Below are 14,088 nucleotides of genomic sequence, written 5' to 3' on the forward strand. Positions count from 1 at the left end.
AGCCTGGTTTGGAACGTTTAGCAGCTTTCTCAAAAATATAATGTGGGATTTGCAATATAAGGGGAAAAGTTGGTGGTGGACAGTTACAAATCCTTGATCCGGTGAACGTATCGCTTTTACAACGTCGAACCTGAACCATCAGAAGCTAATGGTGGTTTCAATGAAACGTGTGGAAAGATTGGATGTGAAAAACTACCCAGATGTGAAAAAGACTGAAAAACACATGCATCTCCGATGCTGTCCGCTAATTCAACAAAATGAACTAAATGAGCTGCTGCACCATTAAATTCATCCGAGTCAGCCAATCATTGTAACGAAAGATCGAACAACAGGGCTAGGAATGGGAAACGAGTATGCTCGGGAGCATATGAAGAACTTCGAAAATATACTGAAGATAGCGAGGAATTCCTAGCCTTGTTTTAACCTCCTTGACAACGCCAATCCGTCTATATTGACATGGATTGCAAAATTTAGACGGCCTTAAACAGCAGTGCGTTCGTAATGAGAAGTTGTGGTAACTGTCTCGTGCCACTCCAGTCAAAGAAGGAATTTAAGTCACGCCATTTTTAGATCATAAGAGACGCCCCCGAGTGTGAGCAACAAAGTTAATTGAGTTATGCCTTTAACGTGATGCCATATCAAAATATAGCCATTGACCGAAAGCTGCATTCGGCTGAGTTTCGTCAAATGCAAAACGGAACCGTCGACTGACTGGATCGAGCAGATGGAAAAGGAATCCAGGAAAACTTTTAGAAATTAGCCATCAGTCAACCCTGCAGGATTACCGGCATTCTTCTGAAGACCATCACCATGGCTGTGTCATTTACAAGCAAATGAGTAGTTGTTTCCTGTCAAGAATATTCTTCCCTTATAACATCTAGAGGATGAAATCTTTATTAAGAGAAATGTATGGTCTGAAAATGCTGCCAAGGTATTTTTAGGAAATAATTTTGTATTATTAAATTTTCAATCGTCGACTTTGTAGGGTTGCAACATTGAAGTCTACACTATTAATAAACAACAAAAATTAACTATTGAACTTTGTAGCATATGTACAAAAATGCAGTTACATAGGTATACACATACAAAGCTTACGAAATATACAGAACAATATGCACGTAACAGTTATCTTCCTGCCATTGCTTGCTGTCTATTATTCCAAGATTGTCTCTCAGAACATCCTGCCATATCAAATTGTCACTACCGTATCAGAGCGGGTGTTGCGCAGTCGGTAAGAGGTCCGCTGTGGCCGCACTGTCGATGGTTTGAAGCTGTCCTAGTACCAACCAAACCTTTCATCCTCTCAGAGTTGATAAATTGGTAACAGATTCGGGAGGATAAAAACAATGACTTGATCGGCCCCCGCAAGTCATTGTTTATGACAACACACGTTCCAATTTCTCAACCATTACAAATTGAAGTACAACGCATTGGCACATTCCAGGTGGACTAATATACTGGAGACTTTATCTTTCATCCTTCAGCACCATACCAATCGTATCCCCCAACCTTATCCTGGGTCAAGCGTAAGTGATAAACGCACATGACAAGGCCACAAAAACACTAATCTTTTTTCTCTTCGAGCAAGAACATGATGCAAAAGTTTATCGTTGTCATCCTCCTTGCGACCGGACCTGTTCTCCACGTTGGTGCCGGTGGATATGGTTATGGTTATGGCTATGGCTGTGGAGGATATGGTGGTTGCGGATATGGTGGAGGTGGAGGCTGGTCAGGTTGGGAACGGAACAGTCTGTAATTTTGGTGTCTTTTCCAATGATACATTTTAGCTGCGGCAGGAGCATTTCTCGGAAGTCTTGCTGGATCAATGATCGCTAATGGCGGCATGGGTGGCATGGGTGGGTTCTTCCCGATGTATCCCCCATTTGGCAAGAGGAGAAAACGCAGTACTGATAAAAGTCCATAGATTTTCTGCTACTGTAATAAAAAAAATCTTAAGTGCCAATTAAAGATATTGAAGGATACGTGTCCGTCGTGTTGTTTTTGTACACAGCTGCAGCCGCCTTTTCGATAGATAGCCAGAGCTTGCACAGAATAGAGCCATTCGTCACTGTTACATAGCCAGTGAGGTGACTCGGGCAAATTCCAGACCACCTCCGAGCGACCAGAGAACCTTGGTATTGACAATTTCCCACAGCTAAGCTTGAGGCCATCATCCCAGGAATTCGTGCCGGTACGGGTTTTAGCTGGGTTATGCCTATATTTGGGTCAAAACGACATGAAGCACGAACAGTTGCGCAAACGGCTGCGCTCGAAGGTGGAGCGTAGCGGTTGGGATCGTGTAAGGATCCACACTACCACCATCCATCTCTGCAGTTCGCCATGGTCCCACCCTGATGCAACTGTCAATGCTTCATGTCGTTTTGACCCAACCATATACGGGGTCGTAGATTGTGGGGAAAAGAGCGATTCCGTTCATCTCTCCCTGCATCAGTTTAAACGAACGTTCCCTGTACGCTGCTTCTTACGACGGCTTCTGCTGCAATGCGCAACTTTGTGCCCCGCTCCACCTGCGATTCGTCCGAATGGGTCTTCGACTTTTCGAAGACGGCGGGACGGTGCAGGGGTGGCGCGCTGCAATATAGGACATCGTGAAAACGTTTTGGGGTCGTCCGTTTACACTGATACAGGGAGAGATGAATGGAATCACTCTCTCACCCACAATCCACGGCCCCGTGTAGGTATAACCTGCCTGAAACCCGCACCATCCCAAGATTCGTGGGGTGATGCCTTTAACAAAATGAAGAGTCGTCACCAAGACTCCATGCTCCCTCTAATTATTTCAATTGTTTGTGTTGGCCTTTGGCAATGTTCTAAACCTCAGCACCTTTGTGCAATATTTGGATAACTTCCGCCATATAACTGTGCAAGTTATAAAGCTTATATGTGCCTAGAGCGAATATTCAAATCTCTGACTGCACGAGACCTAGAACGAGCAGGAACACCGCGAGCAAGAAGGAATTCGGCTCGTACACGCTTTCCTTCTCATACTATCCTATTTCCTCCTGACAGCGCTTAATTTTCAGAAGTTCACCTGCTTACAAACACGAAAATAAACTGGAAAGTGAAATGTAATTTACTATGTAATGTATCCAGTCAGAATAGACATTTTTGCCTCGAACGCACACGTAATCAAGACCCGTGGTAAACCCTTCGCTCCTTCCCGGAAGTTGGATGGGGGCGGCTATCAGAGATTCAAGTTACGGTATGAGGGCGTGGCGTGGGAGACAATTTGAACCTGCACCTGTGGGGGGGACTGTAACGACTACATCCGACAGCCACGGTTTTTTCTCCTACTTTTTTTTGTCGAAGAAAGCAGAAGGAAGTGAAAATGTGGACACATTAAAGAATAACACAGTGAGAAAAACACTTGAAGATTACACACCTTTAATAACTTAGTTTGTGGGAATTCGAATTCCGTTCCGTTTTTTTTGTGTAAATGGGCATGATTAGTGAATCTTTTGTTGCAATCTTATTTATCAAAATCCCAAAGTCTGTTTTTTTTTTGCAGAAGGGTGTTCATGCATAGTCACGACAAAAAGAAGAGAGATGGTATCTTTGTGGAGTAAGATCTTTGAAGGACGCAAAGAGAGCAAGAGACCATAAAACTAGAGTAAAAGGAGCTTATCAAGGTTGTTTAATCTTATTGATGCACTACTGAGAAACCTGTTCGACTCTCTGCATACATTTTATAGAAAGCTTAACCAGAAGGCTACGGTTGCGCTAGTCGAGCTCACCTACGCGGAACCACATGCTTCGCACTCTACTGCGTTAGGATTCTTCACTGCGCGGCACTTCTTCGACTTAGTCGATGGCAGAAATCTTCGTCCGTCCACTTAAACTCACTTCGCGTACATTTCGTAGGTTAGATTACTCAGGGCCCAAATTTCGGTCTGATGTCTCATCAATGTGGATGTCTATATAGTTGCAAACATTCTACATTCTGTACGTCCTAATTTTTTCTGTTGAACAGGACAACTCTAGCGATTTTCATCGCAAAAGGGATCGAAACGTGGGAAGTGCTGGAACAGTCGGCGATGATATTTATCCATTAGGTTGTTCGGATATAAACGAGACTTTCGAAACTTTACGAATTTCGAACAGCAATTTGGACAGTTTTGGTTCCATTTTGTTCCTGGCGTTTTCCTGTATATTTCCATTTCTTTTTTGCTTATTTTTGATTTCTGCAATATTTTTTTATTTCATAAAAATTTTTCATTTCATAAAAATAAAAATTTATTTTTTTAGTCTATTTTTTTAAAATTTATTTTCTTATTTTTATTTTATTGAGGATGTGATTTCGCGAAGTCAATGCTACAAATGGTTTCAACGCTTTGAAAATGGAAATGAGAGCTCAGAAGACGAAGAACACCGACGTCGTCCTCAGGTAGACGACGAATTACTGAAAAAGGCGATCGAGTCTGATCCGACACAAACTACAAGAAAACTTGCCCTAGAGTTCGTATGTTCGAATTCGACAATTGACGGGCATTTACATACAATCGGGAAGACAAATCGGTGCGGCAAATGGGTTCCTCATAAGCTGAGTGTTGGAAATAAAGCTGTCCGTAAATCGAAAAAAAATCGAAGAGTGGGGCTGGAAAGTTTTGCCGCATCCGCCGTATAGTCCGGACCTGGCTCCTTCGGGCTACCATCTATTTCGGTCGATGCATCACGGATTGTCGGAGAAAAAGTTCAACAATATCGACGAAGTCCGATCTTGGGTCGCATCATACTTCGACTCACAGCCAACCAAATTCTTTGAGGACGGCATCCACAACCTGCATGATCGATGGCGAAGCGTTGTTGATAGTTGTGGAGAATATTGTTTGGAATAAAGACTTGTTATAAAAAATTTTGTGATGTTTGAAAGTTCGAGTCGAAAGTCTCGTTTATATCCGAACAACCTAATAATTTACGATTTGTCTGACTCAGCCAAGTAATGGAAGACGGATTGTTGGTGTGTTTTTGAAAGATACCGTTTTTATTCTGGAGATCATCACGTGCCTTGTGAAGTAATGGAAAGCGACAAAACCCAAAGAACACTGAAAAATGAGTGACATTTTGCGAAACTCTGGTTTTTGTAGTTCAAAATTTTGAGTTGAACACTATCTTCGTCGCGCAGTGACTGAGCATTTGAAACCGCGACGAAGCAAGTTTGCCGAATTCGAGCAGACCGGCTAATATAAATGTAAAAGTGAGTACAATCATCAGGTGCATTTTCTTTCGTAGCAGTACATAACTTGTATCGGCCTGCTTCAATCAATTACTATTCGTTTTTCCGCGTAATTATTAAAAAAGACGAAAAAACGAAGGCAGTTTTTGTTGGCAGATTTTACATCTTTGTAGGAATACAGTGTTATAGATCTTACGCAATAGCGTGATAAATGAAATTTTAACCTCTGATACTGATGTTTTAAACCGGTTTTAAAATTCTATGCTGACCATATTCGCCAACTTCCAGAAGTGTTCGCGCGTATCTGCTTTATTTTCTCAGAAATCTTAACGTTATCACACACGGTTGATTTGATGATTTGACGAATGTTCGATTTCACGATTCTGGAATTGCGTTTATTGTACCTAATTCACTGAAGCAAAATATCGCCTTAGAAAAATCCAGGTAATCCTTAACCCTTTTCCTCTGTTTGTTTTGTTTTTTTTTTTCTCTTTCAGAAATTTTTGAGTATAGGGGAAGAAAAGATGATTCGAAAAAAATTTTTTGCTAGAGATTCTTCTTGTTGCTGTCTAGTACGTTTCACATAAAATGATTTCTTCAAACAAAAAAGAACTTCCGTGTGGCTGTCCAACGTTTCTCTTTGCCGTTCATTTTTGGATCATGTTTTTGGATCATATGGAACATATCATAACTTCTGAGCGCCTTGCTGTAATAATCATGTGATCCAGGTGGAAATAAAACAGAACAGATCATAATTTTTCGATTCACACATCTATTACAAAAACTCACATAAACTACAGTAGGACCCCCTTTGACGAGAATATATCTTTGTGGATAAAAAAGGTTTAGCTTATAAGTGTGTGCAGTTTGAATATGTCATCATACTGTCTGAGAAGACTTATCAAAATAAATCTATATTATCTATATTTATTGGTAGAAAGAGGCGGGTGTAGTGTATGTTGGAGCCGTAGAGATGTTTACTATGTTAGTTCATGTTACAGAGAACCACCGTCCAAGACATCAGCAAGGATCAATACGACCAGCTGAGTAAGGACATGCAAATGTTCGTGTCCGACGAAGAGGTGTTTGACACCTTCGCCTATTGGTACAAGAGGGACGGCCCGGTCATTAGGGATTTGGTCTTGCCGGATAGCAAGAAGCGCGATTTGGTCCTCATGAAGCTGGACGAGGATGCATATCGCAAATATGCCGATGACATGCTACCAAAACAATCGCACGAGATCGATTTCGAGACGAAGACCCTGACGGTCAGTTACGTACCATTCCGCGACTACGCCACCATGATCAAGCGGATTGGCGAAGACGCTTGACTGAAGGAACTGGACTACACAGCACTGAAGACGCTACAGTTCGTAGCAGGACTTCAGGATCCGTCGCTTCGTGAAGTTCGTCTCAGAATGCTCCGTCGACTGGATACGCACAAAGAAGATGCGCCGTTGACTATAGAAGACCTTGTTGCTGAATGTGAGAACTTCACCGCATTGAAGATGGACAACACAGACATGGAAGGATGTCCATTTCGTGTAGAAAAAGAATGTAAAGTTCAATTGTGGAGGACCGCACTACAAAAGTACATGTCCGCTTCTCTCCTGCAACACTGGACAGAAGATGCGACAGAAGCCAAGAAGACGATCCGACCGTCGCAAGAAAAGCCAGTGCAAGAACGTTGTCACCTTCGCCGCTGAGAACGCTCGAACCTACCCCGATGTCAATATCAGGGGACGTTCTGTGCGCTTCCAGCTCGATACAGGAGCAGATATCACGTTGGTATCACGTCGAACATGGAAAAAACTCGGATCTCCACCCTTGGAACCGTGTATCATGCCAGTCAAGACAGGCAGATGGATCACCGATGAAGATTGATGGAAGATTCTCCACAGACTTCTTTGTCAGAGACCGCATATAGGATAAAATCCAAGGTAATGGAACTTGTTACGTCACCGAAAGCACGAATCTGCTAGGACTGGAGTGGTGTATTCAACTTCCAGCGTACAAGGAGTTGAAAGACAAATACCACTGCCGAATTGCGACTAAAGAAGAAGCAAACCGAGAGGAAATCATCGCAGACTTGAAGAAGCAATACGCAGAAGTATTCAAGTGCGGACTTGGCAGATACGTCAAGACAAAAGCGAAGTTGCTGTTGAGAGACGACGCAGTACCTGTTTTCAAGAAGAAGCGACCAGTGCCCTTTGCTCCGAATCTGGATGCTGAAATTGATCGCCTGGTTGCCGAGCAAGTGATTTTCCCAGTAGAGCATTCAGAGTGGGCTACGCCTATCGTTGTAGTCAAGAAGAAAAGTGGGCAAATCTGCTTGTGCGGAGACTTCTCGACAGGATTAAACGATGTGCTGCAGTTGCACCAGCACCCGTTGCCCACCGCGGAGGACGTGTTTACAAAGCTGAATGGAGGACAGCTTTTCGGGCAAATCGACTTCGCAGAAGCATATCTGCAGGTGGAGGTGGAAGAAGAATCGAAGGAAATAATACGCACAGAGGACTGTATCGCTACAATCGTCTACCCTTCGGCGTGAAGTCAGCACTTGGCTTATTCCAGCAGATCATGGATTCAATGATATGTGAACTGGAAGGAGTTGCTGCCTATCTGGATAACATGATAGTCACGGGCCGCACACAACATCGCTATAACTTGGAAGCGCTATTCGGAAGGATCCACGAATACGGCTTCCGCGTTTGATTGGAGAAATGTAACTTTTTGCCTCAGATCCGTTATCTCGGATGCATCATAGGTAAGGACGGACGCCATCCTGATCCAGAGAAGATTGAGGTCATCCGCCAGATGCCAGTACCGAAGAACGTGGCAGAGTTTCGCTCTTTCCTTGGTATGATCAACTACTATGGATCGTTTGTGGAAGAGATGCGCCAGTTACGCGCACTGTTGGATGCTTTGTTTAAGAAGAACGTTTCGTTCAAATGGAATGAGGAATGTGAAGCAGCCTCCAATCGAGCCAAGGAAGTGATTGCTTCAGACCTGCTTCAGAACGCGTCAACGCCAGGAAATCCTTCTTAAGCGGAGGTGTTCGTAGGGCGCCAGTTGAGGACGTCGTTGACGCAGCTGGATAAATCAGCTAAAGAAGAGGGAACGCGCAGTGTGAAAAATGAAGAACAGTTCAACCGTCATCATGGAGCACAAAAGAGATCGTACCACCAGGAAGAACTTGTATGGGTGCGTGACTACCGCCCAGGACATGAGATATGGATCCCTGCTTGTGTGAATAAACGCTATGGACGAGCCGAGTGCGACGTGCCAATGGAAGAGGACGATTTGTGGAAAAGACACGCTATCCAGATGCGTGGAGAAGAGCACCGGAGAGTTAGCTTCGAAAAGAATGAAGCTTCCAAAATGCCGCTCAACCAGGAAGACCGACGGTACCATGGTATGACAAGGACGATCGCCGCCGTCAAGGACAATATCAAGGATCGAGCACCAACTATCGTGCCGCCGACAACGACTAGACCAGTTCGACAACGCCGACCACCTCGTCGATTGCAACCCGATCCGAAGATAAAGACGTACGCGATGCGTTCATCTTAGGGGGAAGGTGTTGGAGCAGTAGAGATGTTTACTATGTTAGTTTATGTTATGCTATGTTAGTCGTGTATATTGTGTTATCGCCACTGTATGCAATTTCCAGGTTTTCATTCTTTTCTCATTCTCCAGCTCGAGTTCGAGCAAGTAAGCGGTCCAATAAACCATCTTCACAACTCAAGAGTCAGACACAACAGGTTGTGTCTGACTCTTGAGTTGTGAAGTTGTTGTTGCGGTTAGAAGTTCCGCTTCCTGCACGATCGATCGGAGGTTCGAATCCGCCCTACTGCTCACCAAGTTTTTCATCCCTCCGGGGTCGATAAATTGGTACCACACTTGTCTGGGAGGGATAAAAACACTGACTTGACACATCGGCTGGCCACCGCAAGTTACAGTTACACGTTCGTGAACCTCAAACGCTTCCGAATTGAAGTGAACGTGGGGGCGCATCCCAAGCGGATTGATTAACGCCAGAAACTTTATCCTTTATCCTTTATTTGCGGACTAAAATCCTCCGTGTTAGACGTTTAGCGCCAGCTGTTCCAACACCGGCTATGTTTATAAATAAAAAGCTTTTATTTGTTTTGATTCAGATCACGAAAAAAAATCAACAATCCGTCAACCTCTTCAACAACACCATTCTATCTGAATCAACCTAACTTGCAAAATTTTAACCTCCCAAAACAGCAGTGCTAACGTGTACTCGTCGACAGAAAGCTGCGCTCGGCTGAGTTTCGTCAAATGAAAAGGCAAGCCTCGACTGAGAATATAACAAGGCGAAGTGGAAGCAGTGCTGCAGTGCGCTTGTGCAGATGAAAAAAGAATCCAAGAAACCTTAAAGAGACTAGCAATCAATTGAAGTTGAAGGATCACCGGTATTTTCCTCAAATCATTTCTGCGTCATTGAGAAAGGAATGAGTAAGTGTTAACTGTCAACAGCCTTGTTCATTAATAGCCTCAAGGAGAAATCTTTACTAATTAAAAGGTCTGATTGAAACAGGTGGTCTGAATTGTACTATCTAAAATGTTGTAGAAGTGTTTCTACATGATCTTCCCACACTTTATATCTTTATTCCCCGACTGTGTAGGGTTACAAAATTGAAATCTACACTACTGATACACAACAAAAATTAGCGACTGAATTATAGTATAGTATGTATATACACATGCGAGAAATGCATATACATACGTATACACACCTAAACTTTACGAAGTATGAAGAACAACATACCATATGTACATAAAAATTATCTTCCTGTCATTTTCAATTGCCTATTCTTCTAGGATTGTCTCACAGGGTATTATACCATATCAAACAGTCGATGCCATTCCTATCGTATCAAATGTTCTCGCAAACTTATTTTAAGGAAAACGTAATAAGCGCATCTGAAAAGAGGAAAAAGATAGAAGAACTCTAATCTTTTTTTTTTCTTTTGCAGAAAGAACAGGATGCGAAACTTCATTGTGATCATCCTACTGGTGACCGGACTTGTTCTTCATGTCGGTGCCGGCGGATACGGAAGATATGGTTACACAGGATATGGTGGTTGCGGATCAGGTGGTTGTGGAGGCGGAGGAGGAAGCGGAGGCTGGGCAGGTTGGGAGCGGAACAGTTTGGAAGCCTCTTGCGATAAGATATTTCAGCTGCGGCGGGAGCATTCGCTGGAAGTCTCCTGGGAACAATTATATCTGGAGGAGGCTTGGGTGGCATAGGTGGCATAGGTGGAGGAATGTACCCGCCGATGTACCCACCGTTCTATCCGATGTCTGCTATGAAGAAAAAACGCGGTGCTGACGAACATCTTTAGACAATCTTGTATTTCTTGTTATTGCAACACAGAATAAAACAATTATATATATATATATATATATATATATATATTCTTCAAAGACCTTGAAAATGCGTTTTTTGAATATTTTTGAAAGCAGTGTTTCTTTTTTTCTGTTTTTTTTTTCAGCCATATTTAGGACAGTGTTATGATATCAATGTGCAACTGGAGCCTTCTTTGTCATCTCCTCTTCCCAGTTCTGTCCATTAAAAGTTGAGAATCGAAGCTCTTTCACAGTTGGTGAGTCTATGCAGTGCGGCATAACACCTGAATTATTAGTATTTTCTTATTAGTAAGTATTTTATCCCACTCAAAGAAAAATCGGCGTCCTCTGTGAGATTTCCCAGTGATACTCCGGTTTTTGCTTTTTCCTCATATGTTATTTATCCGCCTATTTCTCCAGACACCACTTATCTTTCAGCAGATTAGTAAATGCCTATGAACCCAAACCCGAACTGCAGAAAGCGAAAACTGACATACCAATGCAATCAGGGTTGGACCTTGGCACATAAAATGATTGCACACCACAAATTCCACAAAAACGATGCTTTGCCTGGTGAGTGTTGAAGGTGTACGTGACCAGGTTCTCTTCACCCTGAAGAAATTTTCTCAGGCATATAGAGATCCTTTCAATTTGCAACTGTTTGTCAAAAATAAACTCAAAACTAAGCTGGAATAATCAAAAATATTATTCTGAGAAGAATATGGGGTTAGAAGAAAGGAGCAAACATTAAACAAAAATTTGCAAGTATTCTCCAGATAAGAAAGGAGGCGCTCAATAATAATTATGTGAGATTCGAGACCACCTATGACATCTTAGGAAACCATTATTAGGCAAAAATACCTGTAATAACGTAAATCTCTCCTTCGTAACAATGTAGTGGTCATTCGATTTCTTTTTGCATATTGAGCAGCTTGAAAAAAGAGGAAAATTGTGAAGAGAAAGCAAAATCTGAATTACTAGATTGAATGCCATAAAAAGTTTTCTCACTTGCATTTTATACATTCCAATACTTCTGGGGCACGGACTGTCCATTTAACCGCTCCACAATGACAAGATCCTTCATGTGTTACGTCACAGTTGGTCATTGGCTTTAAGTTTAAAGGCATCACCCCACGAATCTGAGGTGGTACGGATTTCAGGTGGAGTACTCGTGTGCGGGATCATAGATTATGGAGAGAAGGGTGGTCCCGTCCATTTCTTCCTAATTGCCGTGAAAAAACTGCCCGGGCGATACGGCTTCAGGCGTTCTGGCGCGCTATTTTCTACGACGAGTTCGATTGGAGCGCGCCAGCCTTATGCACCCGCCGCATCTTCCGGACCGTTCTTTACGGCAATTGGGAAGAAATGGACGGAATTACCCCCTCTGCATAATCTACTATCCCGTATACGAATACTTCACCTGAAATCCGTACCACCACAGATTCGTGGTATGTTGCCTTTAAAACGATATCATGAAAAAAATCACACACTTATTTACCGTGGTAACTTCCAAAAAACATGGGGAATAATGCAGAAAAAATGAATATTTTTTAAATAAGAATAAAATAACAAAACTTAAGGAGGAAACTGTGACAGTCTATTACAAAAAAATCTATTACAAGAGTCCAGATGTTTGTTACAAAATGCTACAAAATGTTGTTGCATTACTTTACAATTCAAAAATAGGTTTCTGGTCTGCCACTCTTTCTTATCAAATGCATCGACCCCGCTAAACGATTGATTATCACTCCACTAAATCGACACTCTCGAAAACCGTTATCATTACACTAACACATATGTGACGCTCTTGGTATTTCTTTTTGATAGTCCTTTTGAAGCAAGAGCAAATCGTAATCGGTGACTTAGGTTCGAATTAAAAAAAAATCTGAATGCGCAAAAGGGAGTGACCATAATTTATTTCTCATTGGAGCATATCTACTTGCGAATAGATATGAGGAAGAAAAGCACGAGCGCTAGTTTTTACTGGTTATTTTTTTAGAATAGGGGGTCCAAAGAAGAGAGGCTTCAACCCTGAAAGTATACAATTTGTGAACATATCAGTGATAGAGGAGCAAAATTGTTAGTAGTTACTGCGCTTAACGTAATCATCCAGAACAACAACTTTCGGGAACGTTGAAGAGCTGTAGTCAGAAACAAAACTTAGATATATGCATTCCTTGTGAGGTTTTCGTCATTTACTCTTTCATTCATTCTTATTTTAGGGTGTGACAGAGGAAAAGTTGAGAAGATGTCCAACATCAGGGGAACTGGATGGGTGTGGCGTGATTCTATTTTGCGATACTTCTGCAATAACCTGTTTAGTTATTAATGACCATAGTTAGGTTCACCAAGGAGATGGACTGTAGATCCTGCAATATTCCAATTGCTTGGAGCTATTTGCTGTGCGACTCTTTTCATTTCAGAATCCTTGAGGCCCCTCTGTTTATTTAAAATAGTTAGCCCTAAAATAAGCGCGAAAGAGCATGAACGACTCGAGTTTAAAGACGACAAAATACGGCAAAATCACCACTATACGATCGCTGACGTAGGTTAGGGCTTGGAATTCCCTTTTTGCGTAAAGCGGGATACGGCCAGTAACATCAATTGATGGAGCTTTCAATGATGATAATCGGACTTTTCTCTTTGTTCTGATACTTTCAAGGTTTTGAAGTGTAGCTTAAACCAATAGAGAGTTCCCTGTTGAAGTTTAGGAATTGAACAGTTGCCGGGAAGTAGAAATTTGTTGATGATATTTCCGGGTAAATCTATCCCCCTACCTCTGCTCATTTCCATCAGGGCCGGAGTTGTGTAGTGGCCCAAGCCTCTGCATCACTAGTTCGATCTCCAGCCAGGAGCAACCAACTCCTTCAACCTTTGGGACTGGTGGATTAGAAAAAAATTCGCCCCCAGAGTGAGAAAGAAAGATCCCCTATCGCATCTTTTCAGTAGATGAGTTCAAAAGATAGAGATAAATGCTAGGGCGAGCATCAAGAAGTCGGGCTCGCGGGTCATGGTAAGTACCAAGAGCAACATTAGAACATGGCGTATCGGAATTGTCAGGACGATGCTAAGTCCAAACCATGCATGGATTGACATCTGAACAGTTAGGTCACAACTCTGTCAGTGAGGTGAAGGGGAATCACGTCATGGCTTCAAAGTCATCTACAACGACAGTCCGAACGCCAGCAATGAGTAGGTATAATTCTCCCGGTTCTTGTAATCACAATAAGCGCACAATCGTTTGATAAAGCTCGTCATTTCCACTGACAAAGGACAATGACGACTTTTGTCAAACGGGAGGATGAATGAAGGACTTCACTTTTTTTTTAGCGTACACTCCTCAGAGATGAACGAGTCAAGTTAGATCAGTCTTTCGATTATTAGCTAGGGGCAACACGGAGTTTAAGTTTGCCATATTGAAATCTCGCGAACCACTCACCAACTCCAGAAGAAAGAAATAATCTTAGCCGCCCGGCCATGCAAGACGGCTGCGACATATCGAATGAAACTACTTG

The 14,088-nt window shown here is 42.5% G+C and overlaps 3 protein-coding genes across 9 annotated transcripts; 2 read left to right on the forward strand and 1 right to left on the reverse strand.

The window, feature by feature from the left end:
• Positions 1 to 1,591: 1,591 nt before the first annotated feature.
• On the forward strand, positions 1,592 to 2,286 carry RB195_013695 (uncharacterized protein; the record flags this gene model as incomplete). 2 transcript variants are annotated; one of them, XM_064203638.1, is made up of 3 exons in its annotated part: positions 1,592 to 1,733; positions 1,788 to 1,856; positions 2,156 to 2,286. In XM_064203638.1, the coding sequence occupies 3 exons, from the start codon at positions 1,592 to 1,594 to the stop codon at positions 2,284 to 2,286; spliced, it is 342 nt and encodes a 113-aa protein (XP_064059519.1). The 2 variants fall into 2 exon arrangements, with proteins under 2 accessions (XP_064059519.1, XP_013309360.2); XM_013453906.2 differs by lacking the exon at positions 2,156 to 2,286 and having other exon boundaries at positions 1,788 to 1,924.
• A 3,900-nt stretch (positions 2,287 to 6,186) lies between these two features.
• RB195_013696 (uncharacterized protein) lies at positions 6,187 to 10,569 on the forward strand (the record flags this gene model as incomplete). 5 transcript variants are annotated; one of them, XM_064203640.1, is made up of 6 exons in its annotated part: positions 6,613 to 6,751; positions 7,135 to 7,667; positions 7,937 to 8,159; positions 8,244 to 8,745; positions 10,201 to 10,358; positions 10,406 to 10,569. In XM_064203640.1, the coding sequence occupies 6 exons, from the start codon at positions 6,613 to 6,615 to the stop codon at positions 10,567 to 10,569; spliced, it is 1,719 nt and encodes a 572-aa protein (XP_064059522.1). The 5 variants fall into 5 exon arrangements, with proteins under 5 accessions (XP_064059520.1, XP_064059521.1, XP_064059522.1 ...); XM_064203641.1 differs by lacking the exons at positions 7,937 to 8,159; positions 8,244 to 8,745; positions 10,201 to 10,358; positions 10,406 to 10,569 and adding an exon at positions 6,187 to 6,462 and having other exon boundaries at positions 6,532 to 6,870; positions 7,122 to 7,745; XM_064203642.1 differs by lacking the exons at positions 6,613 to 6,751; positions 7,135 to 7,667; positions 10,201 to 10,358; positions 10,406 to 10,569 and having other exon boundaries at positions 8,012 to 8,217; positions 8,272 to 8,767.
• A 175-nt stretch (positions 10,570 to 10,744) lies between these two features.
• Positions 10,745 to 14,052, reverse strand: RB195_013697 (uncharacterized protein; the record flags this gene model as incomplete). Of its 2 annotated transcripts, XM_064203644.1 has the most annotated exons (5): positions 10,745 to 10,857; positions 11,071 to 11,185; positions 11,435 to 11,504; positions 11,582 to 11,651; positions 14,013 to 14,052. In XM_064203644.1, the coding sequence occupies 5 exons, from the start codon at positions 14,050 to 14,052 to the stop codon at positions 10,745 to 10,747; spliced, it is 408 nt and encodes a 135-aa protein (XP_064059524.1). The 2 variants fall into 2 exon arrangements, with proteins under 2 accessions (XP_064059524.1, XP_064059525.1); XM_064203643.1 differs by lacking the exon at positions 14,013 to 14,052 and having other exon boundaries at positions 11,582 to 11,700.
• Between the last annotated feature and the right edge of the window lie 36 nt (positions 14,053 to 14,088).

Source organism: Necator americanus, chromosome V (assembly GCF_031761385.1).
Source record: "Necator americanus strain Aroian chromosome V, whole genome shotgun sequence".
NCBI classification, from domain to species: domain Eukaryota; kingdom Metazoa; phylum Nematoda; class Chromadorea; order Rhabditida; family Ancylostomatidae; genus Necator; species Necator americanus.